Source organism: Drosophila obscura, unplaced genomic scaffold, assembly GCF_018151105.1.
Source record: "Drosophila obscura isolate BZ-5 IFL unplaced genomic scaffold, ASM1815110v1 contig_46, whole genome shotgun sequence".
NCBI classification, from domain to species: Eukaryota; Metazoa; Arthropoda; class Insecta; order Diptera; family Drosophilidae; genus Drosophila; species Drosophila obscura.
In genome coordinates this window covers 2,296,926-2,319,829 of record NW_024542835.1, presented here as the reverse complement: position 1 = coordinate 2,319,829, position 22,904 = coordinate 2,296,926, and the positions used below count along the sequence as shown (strand labels likewise).

Here is a 22,904-nt window from a genome sequence, read left to right as displayed (position 1 = left end):
TTAAGTGCTAAGTACTCATTCAGTAAAATGTACTGTAAATATTTTATTTTTTTATTTTAGTCAATAACTTTATTATTCCACTACTTGAAATTCCATTGAACCAAGTACGGGGTGGCTATTAATAGCTGTCGCACTTGCACCCATTGTGAATTCTTACCAAAAAGCATGGTAAATATTCGAACTAATAAAAAAGCAATTGAGAGGTATCAAAATACGATATCTGTTATGGTTTGGGGCCATGTACGTTATAAGGAAAACACATTTTTGGCTTTATTTTAAATCGTTTTTTTTTATCAAAAAAACTGGCCTCTTTCCTTTGGGGATCTGAATCAATTAAACGTCTGCTTATGGGGTTTCATGCTGGGAATATACTAAAAAACATGAGTTGCAGTAATTTAACCGCCAATTGAAAAAAATTGTTGACGGAGTTCCCGATAAGAAGGGTGGTGCGTTAGTTATTCGTAGCAATCCTGTAAATATTGTCCCCGTAATGGCTTTCCAAAATGTAAGACTAGAGCAGGAAACAGATATTATAACTATGTTGCCACATGATCTGTTCGAAAATGAAGTCCGGAAGCTGAATATTCATACTTCTCGATTCCAGCTTTCTACTGCCGAGATGTGACATTTATTAGCGAATTCTAGTTTGCGAGTTTCTCTGTGATCGAATTGCTAATTAACCTGGCATTTGTTTTCTAGTCCGATTTGTTTTCTAGTCCGAAGTAAACACCTTAGTCACTGACTGCTTCCATCCATTGGATCCATTAGAGCACTTCCATTCCCAGGTAGGTCCCCATGAACTGAATTTTATACTGTCTGTCATTTACATGCTGAGCTTTTGACTTACTCCGAAGCTGTCTGTTTAGTCCATTGACTGAGCTTACTGTGCAAAGCTCCGCAGCACGTAGTGTAGATCCCAATTTTCGTATAAATACGAAGCTGTTGTAGAATTTTCAGCTCATTTTAAGTATTTCTTGTGTATCGTTTGTGCTAGTCTTTGTCTAAGAGTGGTAGGTAATGCGAGTACCAAAGTGGATAAATGGATAAAACTCTTGATGGTCCTAAGCGATCAGTGGAAGTCTGGAAAGTTCTGTAGTGCTACTGTTCAGGGGACAACAATGGAAACATTCGTTGTCCTAGATTGTTGAACTGTGATAGTATTCCTGTGATAGTATCCTTTCAATGCCATTTAAATTATGCAATGTGCTCATAATGTGCTCTGTAAGGCCACTCAAGAATCTATAAATTTAACCGTGAGACCTTCTACCATATAATAACTTTGCTACATAGTATTTAGCTTAAAAACTATATTTTCCCTTAATTACTGCATTTACATTTAACGTTTGGTCTGCCGTTCAAAAATTAGCTTCCATAGTTTTTAATTCTATGGGAACTTCAAGCTTCAGCAACTCTATCCCAGCCATTTGATAATAATAATAATACAGAAATACGCAAAACAACAACAAAAATTAGATTTTATCTAAACAAATCTGGCAACCGGTTGGACAAAGGCCCATAAATATACGAATAGAGAAACGAGAAAAACAGAAGACAAAGTAACTCGAGTTAGAGACTTGGCGCAGACACCAACTTGTCCAATGCTGAACTTTAGCATATTGCAAGACGACAAATTGCGGCTTGTCTTCGTCTAATGGCTTGGGGTCTTTAGGCGTTGACAAGGTCTATTCGAACTGTTCGAACTGTTCAAACTGGGGTCCAAGAGCTGTGACAAGAGCTTTGCCCCTCAATCAGATCAGACTCCACTCCACTCATTTCCACCTTGAACCTGAAGTGTGTCTGAGGAAGTACTTGCTTAGCTATCTTTGTTGAGCACGATTCTCGAATTGTCAAACACATTTGCTTGATTGTTATCAAAGAGTAGTGACAATTCAGAAATAATTATAAAGTCTCGTTCAAATCGTATGGAAATAATGTACTCAAAACTGGTTTTTAAAGTTTTCGTGTTTGGCCGAAAAACGAGTTTATTGATTTTAACAAATTTGTTTTAATCAGCATGCAAGTTGGCCAAGTCTATAATTGTTTCTTTATACACACAGTATATACAGATCAGATCTCTGTTTGTCTCCCTCTTCGTCGAATTTTTGCGAACGGAAGATTTATGAGAAAAGCGTGCTTGAACTGTGAATGGGTTTTGGTTCGTTTACCCAGTGAGTTCATTCTCTGGCCGTTACAAAAAGGCTCCAGCCCACTCTCAGATCTTAGATTTGGAGCCCCAACTGTCAAGGCTATATTATGAAATATACATAAAAATGTATGTATATATGTATGTATGTATATGGCATGTCTCGTGATATAAGCTAAACAAACTGCATAATCGGGGCTGGTTTCGGATGCATTTATAATTTCATACATGCACATGTACATATATGTAAATATATGTATGTATATGTAAAAACCTATCAACAAAGTACATATACATATGTACATATTTAAAGAAAAAAAAAACCACTACAAAGTCAAGCTGGCCAAGGCCTCACGGCAAAAAGTCTCACTTCAGTGCAGATGTTAATTAATTAATGAATTAATGAAAATCAAGTAAATGCAGTTAAGCGCCATGCGAATGGGAAAACATCAGCAGCAGCCCCAGAAGAACTGATTTATTGAAAAATACAAATAAATAAATGTTAGTTTTTGACTATAATTTCTCCTCCTTTCTTCCTGCTCAGCGACAATGTTCCGATTCCTTGCGATCGCTGCCTGCCTGGCCATCAGTGTCCACGCCTACTCGGAGGGCGGTCCTAAGGTCGCGTGCCGGGATCTGACGCCCCAGCACGGCGCAAAGCTGCAGACGGAGAAGCCCCCGTACAGTTTAGCCGGCCCCTCACATGTCCGAAGCGACCAGAAGCTGAGGCTTACCCTCGGCGGTGATAACTTCCTTGGCTTCATGATCCAGGCCCGCGACGGACAGAACCGGGTGGTTGGCCAATTCCAGGTGGTCGATGACACCCATTCCCAGACACTGGACTGTTCCGGCAAGCAGGACACGTTGACTCACCTGAAGGCCACCAAGGGAAGCCCACTGACCGGCGTCACCTTCGATTGGATCCCACCAGCGGGCTACAAGGGCAACGTTAAGTTCATGGCTACCGTTGTGCAAACTAGTTTCGTTTACTGGGTGGGCCGTGTCACCAAAGACATCGACGTGGAGTAAATGCAGCTGTATTCAGTATTTGTGATAGATATTTCATGCTTATTTTTGTAAATCTATAACGGTGTTGACCGTTACTGCTCCAAGCTAAATTGGAACCAAGTATTTTTTGGAATAAAGTCAAGAGTTAATGAAAACGGTTGAGCTATCGATATTCTATTATTGTATTGTATTGTATTCCATCCAAGTCAGCTTTCAGCATTGATCAGAATCACTAACCATACAGTATACTGTATGGTTAGTGTCAGAATTTAACATATTTTACGCATTACAGGTGAAAGATGTCGGTGTCGATGGAGCTACAAGGAGCCTTTACAAACAGTAATATTTTCCGCGCTTCAACAAAGGGTGCTCAACTTTTTAAATAGAGACGTGTTAAGTGGGTTAAGTCTCGTTTAATCGCCGGAGGCCCTGGTTTTTAAATGGTATGGTATTTAAATGGTATTTCTCGAAACTGAAATGGTATTTATTTTGTGGCCGGATGGTATTTTTTATTATTATCGGCGCGGTCACGCTGAAACTCAATGTTGTTTTGTAATTAATTTGGATTAAGCCGTTTCACTTAGAGCTGTCAAACGATTGATAGTTGAGCCATCGATAGCATTGAATGTTTTGAAAAAAACAATCGATACTATCATGATAGTCTCAGAACCGTCGATAGTAGAGGCCATCAGTAAAATATCGATACTATCGATAGTGCCCTCGATGGTTTGACACCTCTGTTGTTTTGTAATTTTGGATTAAACCGTTTCACTGCACATTTTTCAGTCTCAGGTATTTGGAATGTTGCGAAATTTGATGCGAAGTTTTGAGATTACGCTCAGACTTCACTCAACCACGGCCATAGCTCCAGTCCTGGCTACAGCAGCAACAGTTGGCTGCGCCAGACGCACGCTCTTCACGTACGAGTACGAAAGCCACGCCAGGGCAAAGAAGTCCCTACTGACAGCAACAGCGACCACCACAGCGAGTCCCGGCAACGAGGCGGACAATGATTACGTGCCGTATCGCCTGGAGCAGGAAACGGGGACAAAAGCCAGCGTTCTGATCGACACACTGAAGGAACGGTTCCGGCTCACCGAAGCCGAGCTCCAGCGGATTATGGGCGATGATTCGGTGCACCGCAACTATCGTAGTCGCTCCCTGACAATGACGCTGGACCAGCTGGAGCTGGAGGGTGTTAGCAAACGCAGCTTTGTGGAGTATCCCTGGCTGCTGTCGCTGGACAACAGTGAGTACATCTCCTTCTGTTGAGCGAGTTGCTTATGTCTACAGGTGTTTTCCCACAGAGCGGCTGCATCTGAAACTGCAGCTAATAAAGTCAATGAACATACGGGACATCAATCACTTTGTTCCCTTCCTGCGTCTCACTGTGCCACGCCTCCGCAAGCTGGTCACCGCCCTCAACACAGAGATGAAGACGATACCGCAGCAGAATCGCGTCTACTACATCAGCGAGAGTTTGCAGGTTAGCCCGGAAATAGTAACCAAATACCTGTCCAAGCGCCTCTTTATTCTGGAGATGCCATACGAAATGTTTGAGAAGAACCTGCAGCACATGATCGACTACAATGTGTCGCCCATTAACATACTGAAGGATCTGTGGGCCTTTCGGTATACCCCGCGGTCTGTGCAGGTGCGTTTAGAGAGGGCGAAGCGGGCAAAGAAGGACAAGATCATGCCGTGGATGGTTCGTTGTCCCGAGCCCATACTGCAACGATCCCTCAAGCTGTCCCTGGATGAGCTCCAAGTGCTTGGCAAGCACTCCTCCGTGGTGGAGTACTTGGGCCATCGCTTGGGCTTTAGCGTGGTTGAAACCAAAGGGATCATGGACAGACACCCGCAGGTGCACACTGTGCGGGTGACAAAGGCAAGCAGCACATCCATATGCCTGACACACAGATAATTCAACAGGTTGGCTTTCTATTTTACAGATCAAGGAGGTGCTGGACTATTTGCTCGATGAGGCAAAATTCACGCGTTTTGAGATAGCCCAAAATCCTCGAATTCTGTGCCACAGCCTAAAGACCACCCAGGCCCGTGTGGAGGAGCTCAAGAGCCATGGGTGCCGACCCTCCTCCCTGGTCATCGTTTGTCGCAGCAGGAGAGAGTATGAAAAGTTCCTACAGCATTGGCTGAGCCAAGTGAGATATCAGCAAACACCTGCTGACCCATGAGCAGGCAGAATATTGTGTTCTTTAAGTTTGAAAGTCATTTGGATCAGTTTAGATCAATAATAAATAATGCCGTGATAAGTTTAATACTGCGACAGCAGCGATTTACACACTGAAAGACAGGCTGGCTCAAGACATGTATAATTAATTGAAACAGACATACATACATATAATGGATTTAAATATTTTGCTTAGCTAACATTTAAATACGTTTTGTGCTCTATTTGAATACCATTTCGTAGTTGTACTTCAACAGAGGGTAGCAGATTGAATGGTGTGTGGATTTATAGCTAGAGAAGACATGGAGTGAGCAGCCAACGGATCGCAGCTTGGAAATTCATATATGTAAAGCTATTGTTTATGAACTGGAATACCATCTTCGCCATTGCAATTGCCATTCCACTACCGCCGACAGATAGCCTACCTTCCATCTTTCTGTGTGGCCGTCGCTAAGCTCGTTACGTTCCCCACCTCGAAAAAGATTATACTAAAAGCTAAGAACCTCTTTGTGCTCGCTTAGAAATATCTTTGGTTGTGTAGCACGTGAATAGACTGGTGTTTAGATTTTGCTCTCGACTTAGTCGCGCAGCGCCCGGCGCCGCTCCAATGCCACCTGCATCGACCAGATGCTCAATGGCCGCATGTAGCCAATGGAGCGATATCGCTTCTCGCCGTACAGGGCCTCGGGGGTCTCGAAGTTCATGCCGATGCGCTCCGAGAGGGTTTTGTACATTCCGCCGGCCGTCTGGAAGGCCTCCTCGAACATGCCCTCCTGTATCATAGTGGCTGCAAGCGCATAGACCACTCCGGGCCACACCTCCTCCGCTTGGATATTGCTGTTGTCCACATGTCCCGGCTTGGAGGGGTCAGCCGCATTGGCTATGAAGCCGTTGGCCGCCCCAATGTTGCCCTCGTGGAAGCCCATCACATTGTTGTCGTAGATACTCTTGAGAGCTGTGCGCACATTCTCCTTGGGATAGATTTCGTAGTCAAAGCCGCACGACTTTAAATACCAATGGCCGCACAGCTGATCCGCCATAATCGTGTCCCGATGGCTGGGCGAGAGATCGAAGCGATAGTAGCTGCCGTTCCAGAGCTTCTCCTCCAGAGATCGCTTGCCCTTCTCGAGGATGTCCTGATAGCGGAGGCAATCGTTCGGCTGGTCCATAATGGTGGCCATGGCCGACATTGCCTGCAGAGCGGCCAGCCACAGTCCCGAGCAGTACGCACTGGGCCCGTCCATCACCCAAGAGTCGTATGTCTGGTCGGGCATTTTGGTGTTCTCGATCAGGCCATCGTTGTCCTTGTCATACTCAATGGTTCGCTCCATTATGTCCTTGCAGGGCCCGTACATAGCCTTCAGATAGCCAATCGCATCCATGAGATACACCTTGCCATTGGTCTCGTTGATGTACATGGAGGCAGACTTGCGGTTCTCTGCAGGGAAAGAATTCGAAGCGAAATGGAGAGCTTTAGCAGTCAGTCCATCAAGTATTGGAATCGCCGAGGGACTTACGCTGCTTCTCGTCCGACGAGTTCTTGCGCTTGTTGTCCTGCGTGTACATTTCGTAGAGGCTTTCCTTTGTCGATGAACTCAATGGAGCTAAACTTGCTGGCATTGTCCGCTTGGGACTGGGCCAGCTCATTGAGGACATAGTAGTCCCTGTAGACCTGCAGCACAAACTTGGTATTGAGATCCTTCCAATCGTTGACGTCGTGAATGTTGTAGCAATTGATCAGTGTAAAGGGCTCTGAAACAAACGAAATGTCGCATTAATTTCTTCGTTTGAAGAGTGTCAGCGTCTGGGACCTACCTTCATCGGGGTCGCCCAGATCGTGGGGCACACAGTTCTTGACCTTGCGAGGCATCACTTTGCCGTCGTAGAGCATCTTTCGGGTGTCGCTCAGCTCTGCTGCAATGGCATCCTTGAAGTCGTACTGCAGGCTCACCTGCAGGTTCGGCCAGAGATGGGCCAGTGCTGGCGAGGCATAGAAGTGGACATCGTAGGTGTTGTACATGCGATACTCGTGCCCCTCCAGGTAGCCAAAGCGTCCATAGGCCAGCCGGGGATCGTCGTAGGCCAGCTCCTTGCCCAGCGAAGAGTCGCACTTCAGCCAGATGGTTCCTCCGTCCGAGATAAAGTAGAGCTGATTGAATATGGCGCACTTGTACCAGTCGGGCAGAGTCCTAGAAGGAAACAGATGCCAGTCACAATATACTCGAATGGGACCCAATCGATACCCACTCATCGTTAAGTATGGGCCGCTGCCAGGCATCAATCAGTCGCTCCCAGCTGGGGTACTGCTTCAGGGCATACTCGCAGATCATGGGCCCCGACTCGCCGCTGTCGTCAAAGTATTTGGTGTAGTAGCGAGTGTGTGTCTGCATCTTCCTGGGGAACTGAATCCTGGGCATGTCCCAAGCCAGTACAAACTCTAGCTCATGCGAGGCCTGGGGCTTGAGGGCTAGTTGGGCGCAGACAGCGACGCCAATGTCTTTGGCTGAGAGGGGGAGAGAGAGAGAGACACAGATTAATAAAGAGGTTCGCTTGGCAGTGGCAGTCACTCACTTTTCAGGGTTTCCCCGGTGGGCTGCTCACTGAGCTGGCCGTTCTCCTTCAGCTGAGCCCACAACTGCTCTCCGCTGCCAGCCGGGTCGAACTGGGGACAGCGCGTGATGCTGATCTCTGGGAGGACGCGACAGGCCAGGTTGTAGCTGCACGGCATGTCGGCGATCTTCTGGCGAATGGCGACGCCCTTGGCATTGCCAGCGCTGATCAGCTGCGACTCGGCCCCGCCCTCGGCGTCCTGCTTCTTGTTGCCCGTGCCGTTCTTGAAGGTGAACGTGATGGAGACTATGCGCTCCTGGTCGCACACGTTCTCCACACTCCACACAAAGACGGCACACGGCAGGCTGGAGTCCCGGTACTCGTGCGGAATGACCGGCGAGACCTGGCGACACACCAGTCGAACACCATAGTGGGAGAGATCGTACTCGGTCCAGGAGCGCGGGTACAGGCCCGTGTAGCTGCAGCGGGCGTCGTCGATGTTGGAGTGCCAGGCACTCAGCGGCTGCTTGGGGCGGCTGCTGCAATTGGGCAGTTGACATTTAGTTTTCTCCCCATCGGCATCCGGATCGCTGCCGTTGCCCTTGGACATGGTGCTAGATGTGTGGATTGGAAGCGCATGTGGCAAGGCGTAAGCAAAACCAAATCGGAACCAAAGTGCAAAATGCAACAAAGCCAAAAAGCCAAAAAGCAGCCCCCACCCAACCCCATGCCGACATTAGTCGTATCAGAAAATACCCCACATCGGATTTGGATATATGTACATATGTATATCCAGACCATACATTGCATATCCCAGTGATGATGTTGTTGTTGGTGTTGTCGATAGGTTGCGTGTTTAATAATTCGTATTTACGAGTATGTGGTGTGCATCCAGAATGAGAGAAAAATATTTAATTTCCAAATTATTGTAATTATTCGCTTCAGATTTTCATAGAGAAGAACCATCGCCACTTGGAGGGATTAGCTAGGGTTAGTGTTTAAAATGTCATAGTGCTTTACAGAATAGATTGTTAGCTCGCACTTCACCATGAGTTTTGGGGGAGACAACTGTGGGTTTTCAGAAATGAGCTACATACAGACACAGTATAGATTCGATGAGAAGTAATTGTAACGAAATACCATTTCTGTAATGTGTTTTTATGTATATAAAGAGTGATTGCTTTGTATTTTAAGTTGGGTGTGGGAAAGTAGCGCCCATGTTTGATGCAAATACAAAAAGAGATTTTTGGGGTATGGTTAAAGGTGTATAAACGAGTGACACATATTTTCCCCAAAAAATAATACTCCTGACACTTCTTTTCCTATTGGTTCGTCAAGAAAAATAACTCTTGGAATTACATATTAAATTAAATTATTTAAAAGCTATTTAAAATATCCAAAAAATGAGAGAGCCCGACCTGTCGTGCACATCCAATTGGACATTTAGTATAAAACGTATACAAAAGCTACCCAAATGATTCCGGCACGCTGCGAACGAGTACTCGTGCGAGTGCAGGGAGTTCATTGTTTTCCCAAAACACCTTTAGATGTGCAATAAATAATAATAATAAAAGTAACGCTTCTATCCCTCACTCAATGAAGAATAAAAGATCCCCAGAAAGCGAATCAATTGCAAATTCAAGGCATGCAAGCAACACGAATCAGGCATAACAACACACAAATGAATAGAAAGTTGCAATAAGCATTTAGCTATAGTATGTAAAGTGAAAAGTATGTACATTTTGAAGGCCTTTGGGCTGGTTGGGAAATCATATGGTACAGATGGAGCGACAGAGGAACACAGATGTAATGATAAAGTTATTCTTACCTGCCCTTGGAGAGTAGACTCTGAAAGATGGTGCAGCCCTTCTGATCCTTGATGGTCACTATAAACTGATTGGCCTGCACCACATTGTACTCGTAGATGCCGGGACGCATCTGGAAGCGACAGAACTCGCCCGCATAGCCCCGTCCGATGGTGCCTCCGCCTATCCCGCCGATGGGCACGCCATAAATCTGCTTTCCGTTCTCCATGTAATAGTAGTCCATGTACACTCGACGACCTTCACGCGACACTTTCCAGTAGTAGGCCGCATATCTATTGGGATGAGAGCAGGAGACAGGGACAAAAATCAGATTTCAGCTACTAAAGTTTTCCCCATTTCCATTTCATTTCCATTTCCGTGCCCCATCGCCATCCCAATCCAATTGCCTGCCCCTGACCCCGATGATGTCATAATTGTGTGAGCTTTCCGTTTGGGGAGTCGACCCACACACGCACATCACATCGAATGTAGGGGCTGTCACAGCTTAGCGATTCTTCCTCCCCTTCATGGGGCGCTGGGGTTTTGTGAAGGTCAGCAAACGTCTCAGTGGTTGACAAAGTCAAGTGCAAGGCACCAGTGACCGAGCTGAGGGCTGGGGGCTGGGGGCAACGGCGTTAGCCACCATACGGAAATGTTTCAATGCCGAATAGTCACAAAAATGTTTACGGTCTATGCAAAGCGATACTTTTCCCATTAATTCATTATTTGCGAAACTCTGGACCGAAGATGAACACTCGTCAGGGAGGTACTCACGAGGAGTAGCCTCCTTTCGTATCACCTGCACCTGCAATGGAATTCCTAAGGTTCCCTATGGTTTGATTTGGTTGGGTATGTCAACGGAAAGTAAAACGTTGCCATTGGGAAGACCGAAAAGTTGATGATCAGAGTGAATTGAGAGGTGTACAACAGTGCTTGAGCACTTAAGACTCGATCGCACAACTTTTAAAAGAAGAGGTACAAATGAGAGATTGTTTTCGAATTGATTATAGTCAATATATAGAGCATAGTCAATATTCGTAAAGAAATAAATAAATAATGAAGGTCTTCACAAAGTGTCATAAAATATTTCGAGAAATCCGAATGTCTTTGGCACATTCGAATCCATTTCGTTTTGCATACTATTCAAATTCATAGCACAGAACGCCGAAAGCTGCCCAACTCAGAACAGACTTACATTAATAGAAACTAATTTCCTTCAACTCAATTCGAGTTCATTCCGTGAATTCCACGCAGATCTCTAATATGTAGAGCGTGTTAAAGCTACGCCCTTAGGGATTTCAAAGGGACTTAATTACTTTAAGTATTTTCCGGAAATGTATAACCGTGTATCTCTCTAGTTTTAAACTTTTAACAACTATATTGGAGTATGGTAAAACCCAACCCAATCTTTGTTCAGAGTGTACACTGTTTTTTGTGGTTTTGCGCTTCTGGCATGGTTCATCGGGGCTTTGGCATTAGTTCTTTCTGTATGCCATGCCAAACGCACCTTTGGCAAAAGCTTTAAAAAGCCAGACACACCTTTTTCGTCAACTGCTTAGAATGTTAATGGGACGAGCAACAAAATACTCGTGTATACATACAGTGGATACATATATACCACATATACTATATGGCTTAATTTGATTTTTATTGTGTGTTAAAATGGCAATTAAAATTATAAACAGAGATTTACTACCTTTAAATTCTTTTTCATATTTTCCTTTGATTGCAGAAAGGGAAAATATTATTAATAACGAGGGTGACGAGGGTCTGCCTGTCATGTTCATGTTACATTTCCCGAGGCAACCCAAAGAGGATGCTCGACTTTCACACACGCAGCAAAAGCCCAACTGGATAAGCGACGCAAAGGTGCACTTTAATGTCATTTATTCAATTATACGAGTATTCAATTAAAAACGAATTTCTTTGCTCGCATCCCACAGACAGTTTCTGCTCGCCGCATGTTTTCCCATTTAAAATAATTAAGAAAATATGAAGATGGGAAAATTGCTGAGCAACAAGGAAATTTATGAAGATGGCTGATGGCTTCCCAGCAGCCATAATCCATCTGAGTGGGAGGCCGCCCCGCGCGCGTCTGTTGTTCTTTTAATTATGCCAAAGGCATTGTGCAGACTCGATGGAGAGACTTAATAGCCCCGTAATAATTTCTGATGATTTGGCTATGCATAATGAACATAATAAGAATGATTTGTGACTCAACGAAAGATTTTCACCTCAGATTAAAAATTTCAAATTATTTTAACAGTCCCAAAAATTGCATCTGTAGTGTATAATTATTCATACATAAATATGTACCCATGGGAACCAGGGCTAGCGGGCTTTTTAGAGCTATATTATAGAGCAGTAGTCGTCACCAATACAATAACATTTTCGTGTTTGGCTGAGTGCCAAGAGGAAGCTCTGGAGTACAATTCTGATGGCAGTTCAACCTACAGCACTTTCCAAGTACAAAGACAGCAATTACTTGATCCTAAAAGCACTTTAAAACGGTACAAATTTACTGGCCTCGGCTCGGGGCGTGGAGTTAACACGAAAACAAAACTGGAAATTTAAAAATCTTAAAAATATAAAACTGCTGCACTGGACAGATCGGAGCTGAGACCGCTCAGCGCGGGGATATGTCCGCATCGGCTACGGCTGCAGCGAGATCGCTACTCGGGTGAGCTTTCATCTGTGGTGCGTGTGTGGCAGGCTCCTGTGCGTCGGCTTCGTCGGTACTAAGCTCCTCAGGCGGCTCCTCCTCGTGCAGTGTCGAGGCCAGGAGCTGGGACACAAACTCGGCCCGATGGGCAAGGAACGCGTTCTGCGCGGGGGACTCCAGCGTGGCGTGCGAAAAAAATCGACTGCAGAGGTACCGGGTGTCCCGCTTCTCCTGTGGGGGCGGCTTCTCCATAGAGGCTATCAGGCTATGGATCAGGGCTTCGTTCAAGCTCTGGGTGAGGACGTCACGGTCCTCGGGGGGCAGTGTGTTGGCCCCCAAGTCACGTGGCGCCGGAACGAGTGGACCGTGGTTGCCGAACATCGGTGATGCTGCGCTGAAAGCTGGCCAAGCAGTCGTCTCGTGGGACACGCCGAACCCGGACCCACGGAACTGATCCATCATAGGGGGATCGGCAAGGAAGAAGTCCCGAGCTGATGGTCGGCCAAAGAATCGCGCGCCATGTGACTGGTCGGTGGTTGGGCGGTGGCCAGCGATGGCGATGCCGCTCTGAAACATAGGGCTATGGGAAGAAGATGGGTTCCTGGCCCGACTGGATCGGCTGGTTGGCAGCGGGGTGGTCCCATTGTAGCGCGTCATGTCGCTCGTCATGCGATGTTGGCCTGTAGACGGCGAGGTGGGTGGGGCCGGGACCGGATGGGATCCATTCGCTGGGGACCGTAATGCGTAGCTTGGCTGGGCCAGATTCACGTGATCGACAGTGCGCATATTGAAGCGCAATCCTGCACTGGCACTGGGACCGCTTCGCCGTCTGACGGACACTCCTCCACGAGTGGTCACATCTGGGGACTCCTCTGACGCAGGTGCGGGCCGGCGTAGCAGGAGCGGTCCATCCCTGGCCGCAGCGCCAATGAACGTCTGTGTTTTGGATGACAGCGCCCTCGGGTAGCTGCCATCGGGATTGAGCGGTACCAGGCGGAGGACCAGGGTGCCCTCAGTGTGGTTCATCTGCTCGTTGCGCGAGTTCGCCGCCGCCGCCATGGAGGCCAGCTGCTCGTTCTCGAGGAACATGCGGGAGGCCTGTTGCTGCTCGAACAAGGTGATCATGGTGGAGACCAGCAGGGGGCTGGCGGTGGGGTGCATCCCCGAGATGTGCTCCAGGAAGGTGGCCTCGTTGAAGCCCCAGAGCTTGCAGTAGGGGCACCTGTAGCTCTGCGGGGGGTCGCTGCTGATGTACTCCCCCTCGAAGTAGAGCTCCACATCGGCCGGGGTGTACACACACTTCACCGGATGGTCGAACAGATGGCTCTCTGTGGTGAAGTCCAGGTCATAGCAGTCCGCACAGATGTCGAAGTTCGGGCAGCTCAAGCAGCGGTAGCAGCGACCTGAGAACCCCACCTTGCTGCATCCCCGGCATACGACATTGTCGTGGCGACTCATCTTCCTACGTGATGGATGGATCCCCGGATCAGTGCTGGCTGTGGTAGGACACCACAACTTACTCTTCGGGGGCTCCCTTGTATCAACAATGAAAAACGTTCGCTTGCCTTCGAGTGCTTCAAATACAAACTGAGAATTACTGAGACTGACTGATTTCAGGAGGGCTCACCAGAGCATGTGACTCTCGACTCTCGACTATGATATATATTTAAAGGCTGACTTTATAGCAGAATCCGAAGCATATGTACATATGTTTCGATTATTTTTTGCCCAGAAACTCTTGTGCCGAAATGGCAGTCAAAAATTAGGCCTGACAATCCCTTCGTAGGCGCTTTTGATTCTTCTTTAAAGGGAGCTCCAAACTGTTATCAATAAATTTATGTGGGATGATTTTGATATTCCGATCACGGAATTCTCTCTCTTTCTTGATTTATCACTTTCGTTCTAAGCTTCGCTAGCCTACGGCACGGACATAATTCCCCGCCTCGGCCGTTTCAATTTATCGTAAATTATTCTTTAACTGACTCTTCGTAAACATATGTAGGTTATATCTCGAACCTTTTGTTATTAATAAACAAAAAATAAACTGTACATCTGTGTACATATATTAAAACCAAAAACTCGCCTTATTAATTATTTTACGGAAAAGCTAGTAAAAAAAACGGATACCTTACTAGCTGAATAACCGTTATTAAACTAAAGGCTAAACATTCTTCACTGCATTTGAAAGTCACTGGTTTCTGTGTGTTTAATCATCCAAAGTTTCGCAGGCCAGATGCTTCAATCTTAGCCTGCCCAAGGCCCCTGCCATGACACGAAAATAGTTTTTAATTGAGTTACAACCCAGCCAGAAGGGCCAGCCTGTCCCGAATCTAACTACATTTCGCTGCCATGTACTTTTATATTTTTTTTACTGGTGAAAAAAACTTTTCTGTTCCACACAATTTGTGAAATTGTCGGAGAGGAGTTGGCACTGGGGTCAGCGTGGGTCAAGTGACGTCAAGGTGCAAATGGGGCAGGATGGGGAGTGCTGGACAGAGTGAGAAAGAGAGAGAGAGGGTGAGGCACACAAATTGCTTGTGGCAAGTAACAAATGAAGTTGGTCGGACTACTACTACAACTATTACGTCTCAAATTAATACACAACTTTGTTGTCGTCTGTGGAATTGGATAAGTTCTTGCGGGTTGGGGTCCAATTTGTTGAAGGAACTTGCACCAAGCATTGTCAAGAAGCAAAGGTGGTAAATAAGACAAAGTTTGTCCATAGCTGATGCAGAAGATTACGGAAGTTTGTCCCATGATGTGCAGCTATCTTTGGAAAGAATTCCGAGTGCACATTTCACATTTTATCAGACCGTAACAAGAGGAGCATCTTCATGCCCTCTATCGGCGCAGAACCTCTGAGCAACAGAGTTGGTCACAGTAAATGTATTTTCATTCCTCGCCTCTGGGCAAGACTCCACCATTCAGCGCTGGAGCCGCACGGGAAAATTCTATAAATATCAAATCTCCAACCTAAAGTCGCAGACTTCCATCTAACCAACCAAAAAATAACAAAATTCAGAGCACAAATCAAAAATAAACAAAATGCGACAAGTTGAGAGCTAGGGCCAAGAGGGACTCCGACTCCGACTCCTCTTTAAACTCCTCGAACTACAAATTTTCCCCTAAGGAACTCACTTTTATCCCAACATGTAGAAGATTTTCCCCTCCCGTCACAGAAACTGAGCATTTCAATGCCTGAACATGGAAAACAATAAGGAAAAGTGCTCCGTCTGAGTAGGCATACTCGGACTCGAATGCATGGAGAGGGAAAATACGTAAAAGAAAATGAAATGTTTTATTTTACATTTGCAGATGCACATGGCAGGGGGAACCATCCAGGTTGGGAGCTTTCTGTTCCCATTCCCACTCACAGATTTCTTTCCGCAGACGCTGAAAAATGGAGGACGCTCTGAAGGCTCTTAGAAGATGCTCCTTGCTTATCGGTTAGCTCAAGGAGGAGCTCAAAGGGGGTATATATGTATGTACATTGTACATATATGCATACTTCTCGTTGGGAGCTGTGCCAAAAGCGTTTGATGTGTGACAGACCTGCTGGATGGGGTCTAGAGAGCGGGAGTGGGACTGGGAGTTGGGTTTGTGCTCTTCCGGGCTGGCGCCAGGCATTCTGCTCTGCTTTCACATAATTTGTTTTGGGGCAAAGATGCTGCTGATGCTGACTCGGATTGGAATTGAGTGAAAAGTAGTTGGCAATCAGGAAACGGAAATTGCAGGAACTGGGTCATCAAAGTTACATTGAACTCGAGCAAGAGCTCGGGGCATTCAATTTGAAAGCCTGTAAAGCCTCAAACATCCTTCAATATTCCCCTTATAAACTAAAGGACTTTTGCTACAAAGTATTTGTGGTTCCTAGTTAATATAGGGGACTTATTAAAGTAAACAAGATTTTAGACCTTAGCTTATGGAACCAATTTCAATCTAGACATTTCTAGGTACAATTTATAATTGAAGAGTCTGAACATGATTATATCTGGTGGAATTTTCAAAACGGAACGGGCACGAACACGATCATAAATATTACTCTCAATGGGTCGGAATGTAGTACAGCCTTATCAGAATAATACGAGGCTGGAAAACCGCTTAGTAAACCTTGATGGGGCTGCTCTAATCGCTCCTTGAATTGTAAGAATGTTTTTTCGAGTATATTTAATCAGCGCAGAAGTAGATCTCTTGAATTACAATACTTATTAGACAGGTCAGGGTTGGAGTTTTGTGCACTAAATCGTAGGGAATAGGTAAGACTTTTATGGTGATCTCATTGATGCTGTCATAGGTTTATAGCCTGATAGCCTGATATGCTTCAAAGGTATCCAAAATATTAGATTATAAGAGCTAAAAATTACTATCAACACAGATTAATTTCCACACCTCCTGATAAGTCTATAATATCAGACATGGCCTGATATCTGCGGGCATGAAGCTCGTAGTAGCCAAATGTTTTATGACTCCCTCGCTACACTGGGGAACAAGTGTGTTATGCTACTCGTATCTCTCTCTGCGAGGGTAAGCCATTGTGCAACGTCATGGAAATCAAAAGTGAATACCCAGAAATGCCCACAGATAAGCAGGCGGTTGGTGGAGTGCCTAAAGAACAGAATTTCGCCTCTGAATGTTGATATTTAGAAGTACAAAGTGTTTCTCCAATATGAGCTTTTATGGCCATCCATCTGAGAACCTTTTTCAGTCGGGGAGTGACGAGGGGTATTGTTTGGTAAAGAAATTAGCTACGAGTAAGCACTTGAAGAGCGAAATGCTTAAATAATAAAATATTTATTTTCAAAGCAGGTAGTGGAGTAGTGTCGATATATTCACATGACTTCTGTGCGGCATATACGAGTATTGTTTATACTAAAAATAGGCGATACATTTCTGTTGTTAGGGGATTATTGGGTCTATCAATCAGCAGCCCCACAGGCACCTATCAATATTAACTGATAAGCCAGCTGTTGGCATATTTGGAGATTATAAAATAAAATACCTATGCATGAGCATAGGCAGGGGCACAATCAATTCGAGTTCCCCGAACACGTCACACAAGTGATTGCACTGCCTTAGTCACAAGCCAAATCGGTTGTGTAATTTTTGAATACCTTTCCGAACTCCGTGAATCATGTACATACATACTTTGCTAAACGACGACCCATATTTATAGGAAGATGAGTTCATGGCACTCTGTTCAGTATGGAATAGTTTGTTAGGTCAGTTAGTGCTGTGATTACCGGCAAAAACAATATGCTGGGTATGCTGAAGAAACTTCTGTCAACCCTATCACGCTCTCTGTGAAAAGGCAGCTCAAAAAGTTAACTCTTATGGGTGTGCGGGTTGGTTCTTTTTTGTTTGTTCATGGCTCCGAAAATGTGGCTAGGACACGCAAACAGGACGCCCAACTTGGCGCCAATGCGGGCAGACAGAAGGTGGGGAGGTTTGGAGGCTAACGCCAACATTGGTTACATTGTGGCGCCAAACTACGATGCGGGACCTTTTCCCCAAGATACACCGAGTGGGGTATGGCCTACAGTCCAACGGATTGGTAATGGTACGAGCTGTAGCCATTCATAATTATTTGATATTCAAAGATGAAGTATGTATATGTATGAGGAGTGCTCGAAAAGCAGTCTAAACAAGATGATTCCCTTTGGATTAAGAGATGATCCACTTTGTAGCTTTTGCTAGGATTTTATTTGTCTATGAACCTCCCCCCTGGACTCCAATATGGAATTCCCTTTTCATTATCTTTAGAAACATAAGCTCCATCTATCCCCACACCCGCCACATCAGTCCCTTGCGTGCTGGTCTCCTCTTAGCCTGTCCTGCTGCCGCTTTTAATGTCATTAAGCTGGCAACGGGGCCGACCGGCCACAATGGAATCCAATTTACGAGTCGAGCCTACTGTGTATCTGTGTGTTGGCCAGGTCCTGGCGCTATATTTGGCACGCACAGGCCCGCGGTAGAGGGAGCTGCCCTGCTCGGTGTCACTCCTGTTGGGTTATTCTTGGGACCGGTTATTGATTTCGAATTATTGTGCCTCCATTAATTATGTATGAACGTGTCTCTCCACCCCTTCCTCTACTCATCCACCACCCACCATCATCAGCATCACAATCAGAATCCGATAAAAGTGTACACATATATCGCACCTGCAGACAAGGGGCACCATGGGCAGCGTTTGCCGGATGGATGCGCGGACATTCTGGATCCTCCGCTCCGGCCACACATGACCGAACTTCAGCTTTAGGCCGTAGCGCGGCACAGCCGTGATCTCGTTGGGCTCGTCAGCACACGCCTTCTCCTCCTGCTTGAGCTTCTCCTCGAAAACGGCGCTGGCGGAATCGGCGGCGATGCCACCTCCAGCTACATGTCCACCCGCATTTCCATTGCCCAGCGTTTGTGGCGCTGCTTCTGCTGTTCCGCCGGTTGCTGCCATTGCTTGTGACTCGACTAGTACGCCTGCGACAGGTTAGTTCCTCAGTAGCTTTAATTAAGTACCATGCACTGCATATTATGATTAAATTGAATTAGTTGGAGAGCACTCGCGCAACGAAAACACTCAGCTGGGCAGAGAAGATTCTGTTTTAGCTCTGCTCTCTTTATGTACCGCCCTCCCCGTTCGTTGCGCTTTCGTATTTTTTAATTTTGTTTATTTACAAAAACACAACGAAATTGGAAACGCGTGTGCTTCGCTCTGAGCCCGGTGCCGTTCTAGTTAGTCAATGCGATTAAAATTAGTAAAGACTAGTAATCAGTGTGACCGAGGTCCTTCCCATAAAATATACCGGCTGACCCTCAGAAAAATACCAAAAACTACATTATGATGTTCAAAATATACCGTAAATATACCGAAGAAAAAAAGGACTTGGCCAACTTAACCCCCTTTATTTAAACAGTGAAAACTCTTCAATCAAGCCGCGGTAAATAATACTGTTTTGTATATTCTTCTTGTAGATACATACTTCCTCTTTAATTAAAAGCAAATTTTACCGCGAGGTCTTTCACCTGAAATGCGTAACAATTTTTTCAAGTTTCATAATATTCGTGCGTTAATCGATATCCCTCTGGTCGACAATGGGCTAATCGTTGTATGTTCATGATCATATTGACCGATTCTGAAATTCGGTTTCATATTACCAGCCAGCTAGGACTCTCAGCACTGAAAATTTAATTTTATCCAGTAGATAAATTTATTTTGTACACGACCGGTTACGACCGGACCATAAAACGTAAGTGGGAATGAAATGTAATGTAGTGGGGATGGAACGTTACGTCATTTGACCACTTGTTGTTAGTTATACGGTAGTATGTGGTGCGTTCATATACCCTATTTCCTTTAATTAATGCTATAATTCCGTTTTCAAAGCTGCTTCTAAACATTAATAATGACTTTATCTTAGACTGACATGTTTTTAACCTATTCATATTTTTCTGTATATATTTCTCGCACATATTCTCGGTATTTGAAACTGAAATATTTCGTTGAGACAGTTTAAAAACAAATAGTGACTAGTTTCTGCATTGATTGGAGCCTGAGATTACAAACATTTCCTCAATTCTGAAATATCCTTTTGAGAATGTTATTATTACATTGTACTAATCTTTTATATTTTAATTTCTGATCCAGTTAAAATGTTCAAAACCGGTCATATAATTTTAAAAGCGAACAAAAAATTGGAAAATTCTTCTTTAGATGCTTATAAAATTATTATTTGTTATTATTTTTTTAGTTTTAGCTCTATTAATAAATACATATGTATGTACATATATTAAAACGTAAAACTAATAAAATAAAATTCTGTTGATATTTTTCTCGAGTTTTACTTTCATCACTCTGCAGCAAACAGTCCTTTAGTCCTTTTAGTCCATATAAATAATTTTCTTTACTTAAGAGCATTCTTTCGAATTATTTTTAAATTTAATTTTGAAACTAAAAAAATTTGACAGTTTAAATTCATCTCATTCCATAAGCCCAATTGAAAATTATTTTTTAGATCTTCACAGCAGTATCTTAATACTTAATAATTAATCTTAATCCTTATAACTACATACATAGGTACTATATTCCATTTTGTATACATTTAAGCTGGCATTCAAAGTTCCTTTTAGGCATCATTTGTCCTAAGGTTAATTAAATTAAAATTGACTAGTATACCCTGCGTACTCCTAGTATTCTCAACTGTATTGTTGCTTTCTTACCTATGCAAAATTTTACATTTATTTTGCAAAACTGTAGTCTTATTATACTTAAGCCAAAACGCATATAAAGTAATTAAATTATGAAGTATTTGTGATTGCGATTGTCAAGGCGCGTTTGGTTCGTTTCTTTTCGCTTGCTTGTTTTTGGCTTTTGCTTCTTCCGATGCTTCCGCATGCTTGGAGAAAATTTCGGTCAGCTTTTGGATCAGTGCCTTTTGGCTTACAGGACTAAAACTGCCAACGGCATGGGCCCAGTTCTTGAGAACCAAAGCTGGCTTGCTGTTGCTCATGGTGATTTCAGACATAAAGCGTTTCGGCAAAAGCGTTTGGTTGAGTTGCTGGGACGTCCGCACCAACTGCTGATCGGCATCGATAGTCAGCTTCACCTGCTTGTAGATTTCGTTCATGTGGCGATAATAGTTTTGCCCCATTTGGCACTGGCTAGATGGATCAGCGATTTTCAGGATGAGTGACTGACGCAGGGCGTACTGCAAGCTCAAGCGACAATCAGTCACTGCGGGGCATAGCACAATAGTTTGATTATTTGGAGTATCAAGGGATTCAATTGTGTTTACACACCTGTGGCATTCAGCTCCACCCAGGCGGAGCGCTTTTCGACGGAGGAGACAGAAGCGTAGGTGTTGGGAAACCGTCGTAGAATTTTGGTCACCTCGAAGGCAGGTATAATGGGCAGGTGTTGCTCCGTTGTGCAAGTCAATTTTGGACAGTTCTGGACTGCACTGGTCGGGCACTGCTGCTGGTGACAAGTACCAAGAAGAGTGGCAGGTGGAGCCGCGGCCGCACTCGGAAGTGGAGCAGGAGCGGTGGGTAGGACTATGTCGGCTCTCAGTTTCCCGTCAGCAGACGCTTGGCCTCCTCAGTGTCCCAGGGCAATGGCTCGCTATCTATGCGGACCTGGTTGCCCCACGCATTGGACTTTTGAGTCTTATCGGCGGTATGGCGAGTCATCATCGTCACGAAAATACTGCATCGCTGCACTTCCTCTCTGATCTTGGTGTGGACTATGTAGTAGTATGGCTCCAGCGGATGATAGCGCACATTCACAAGGAATCTGAGCTTTTCCAAGGCCAACCACCAAAGGCGCGGCCACGGATTCTCAATGCCCATCTCCAGATCGTCCATGTACGTTTGAAAAATCATCTTAAACGTGTACCAAACTTCCTGATGATCAACTGGAAGGCACACACCGCAAACAGGGTATTTTATATGGGGGAACGGAAAACCAACTTACCATCAGGAAACCTTATTTTGGCCAACCGCCACACGACGTCGCGCTCCTCTTGGGTGTACGTACGTGGCGGTTGAAAAATCTCACCGGGACGCGGCCTTCGCATGTCGCAGTACAGATGCTCGTGCATGCGGAAATGGCTCATGAGTAGGGGCAGCTGATCCCTGATACGAATCCACTTATTTTTGCCGGCAACCTTTTCCAATTTTTCCATCAACAGGCCATCGGACTTTACCCACTTGGTGGAGCCTCTGCAGGGACCCACCATGACTGAAAGTTATTGAGATCGGATTTCAGGCGAGAGTGAAATGAAATGTGCTTATACTGGACACAGAGTTTAATATAATCCGCATACATGAGTACTGGAGAGTTTGTTAATACTGAAGGCAGATCATTAATAAAGAGTGTGAATAGTAGGGGGCCTAGATGGCTGCCCTGTGGTACTCCAGAAGTAACTTTAACAGGTGAAGAGAAGGAGTTTTTGAAGAGGACTCTTTGAGACCTAGAACGAAGGTAGCTAGAAATCCATCTCAAAAGAATAGGCGGAAACCCTAAAAGGTCAAGTTTTTGTGCTAGAAGGGAATGGTTTATAGAGTCGAATGCTTTACTGAAATCGGTGTAAATAACATCCGTCTGCAAGTTACCTTGGAAGCCTTTAATGATGAAAGAAGTGAACTTTAATAAATTTGTTTCCTTCCAGATCGGGGGGAAGCTTGAAGAGTCAATGGATAGGGTGAATAGTCTAAGCAGGGCTCCACACAGAGCGTCGGCACAGTACATGAGTACACAGCCGGAAACTCCGTCAGGACCGCCTGAAAACACCAGCTTAACTTGTCGAAGATCATAAAGCAGAAACCTACCAAATATCTCTTGGTCTCCTTCTGTAGACTCTAAATTGAGGTTCCCATCTGCTCATCGTGATTTTGTGGATTCATTGTCGGATACATCGTTGGGTCAGCTTAAGGCTAAGATTTGTATACATTTAAATTGTTCTTTCATTTGTTCAATTGCACATTGTTTAAGCTTAAGCAATAAACAACAACAAAAATGTACATACGAACCTGGAAATTATATCGCCTGCCTGCAGG

The 22,904-nt window shown here is 44.9% G+C and overlaps 5 protein-coding genes across 7 annotated transcripts; 2 read left to right on the top strand and 3 right to left on the bottom strand.

The window, feature by feature from the left end:
- The first annotated feature begins 921 nt into the window (after nt 1–921).
- On the top strand, nt 922–3,306 carry LOC111074733 (defense protein l(2)34Fc). 2 transcript variants are annotated; one of them, XM_022367645.2, is made up of 2 exons: nt 922–1,010; nt 2,688–3,306. In XM_022367645.2, exon 2 carries the CDS (start codon nt 2,693–2,695, stop codon nt 3,170–3,172), a length of 480 nt encoding a protein of 159 aa, XP_022223337.1. In that variant the 5' UTR covers nt 922–1,010; nt 2,688–2,692; the 3' UTR covers nt 3,173–3,306. The 2 variants fall into 2 exon arrangements, with proteins under 2 accessions (XP_022223337.1, XP_022223338.1); XM_022367646.2 differs by having other exon boundaries at nt 961–1,014.
- A 168-nt stretch (nt 3,307–3,474) lies between these two features.
- LOC111074729 (transcription termination factor, mitochondrial) lies at nt 3,475–5,489 on the top strand. Of its 2 annotated transcripts, none has more exons than XM_022367643.2 (4): nt 3,475–3,594; nt 3,938–4,400; nt 4,459–5,039; nt 5,104–5,489. In XM_022367643.2, the coding sequence occupies exons 1-4, from the start codon at nt 3,592–3,594 to the stop codon at nt 5,344–5,346; spliced, it is 1,290 nt and encodes a 429-aa protein (XP_022223335.2). In that variant the 5' UTR covers nt 3,475–3,591; the 3' UTR covers nt 5,347–5,489. The 2 variants fall into 2 exon arrangements, with proteins under 2 accessions (XP_022223335.2, XP_022223336.2); XM_022367644.2 differs by lacking the exon at nt 3,475–3,594 and adding an exon at nt 3,858–3,877.
- LOC111074727 (non-lysosomal glucosylceramidase) lies at nt 5,390–19,090 on the bottom strand. The gene is given in 8 exon segments (XM_022367639.2): nt 5,390–6,780; nt 6,860–6,926; nt 6,928–7,094; nt 7,158–7,531; nt 7,590–7,845; nt 7,914–8,506; nt 9,721–9,990; nt 18,518–19,090. Coding segments are annotated over 8 exon segments (2,874 nt in total). The 5' UTR covers nt 18,805–19,090; the 3' UTR covers nt 5,390–5,920.
- LOC111074728 lies at nt 12,185–14,019 on the bottom strand. The gene is made up of 2 exons (XM_041595214.1): nt 13,880–14,019; nt 12,185–13,821 (listed from the first exon to the last, which is right to left on the bottom strand). Exon 2 carries the CDS (start codon nt 13,815–13,817, stop codon nt 12,324–12,326), a length of 1,494 nt encoding a protein of 497 aa, XP_041451148.1. The 5' UTR covers nt 13,818–13,821; nt 13,880–14,019; the 3' UTR covers nt 12,185–12,323.
- Nucleotides 19,091–20,187: 1,097 nt separating the features above from the next.
- LOC111074735 lies at nt 20,188–22,084 on the bottom strand. The gene is made up of 3 exons (XM_041595274.1): nt 21,820–22,084; nt 21,147–21,760; nt 20,188–21,081 (listed from the first exon to the last, which is right to left on the bottom strand). The coding sequence occupies exons 1-2, from the start codon at nt 22,082–22,084 to the stop codon at nt 21,414–21,416; spliced, it is 612 nt and encodes a 203-aa protein (XP_041451208.1). The 3' UTR covers nt 20,188–21,081; nt 21,147–21,413.
- Between the last annotated feature and the right edge of the window lie 820 nt (nt 22,085–22,904).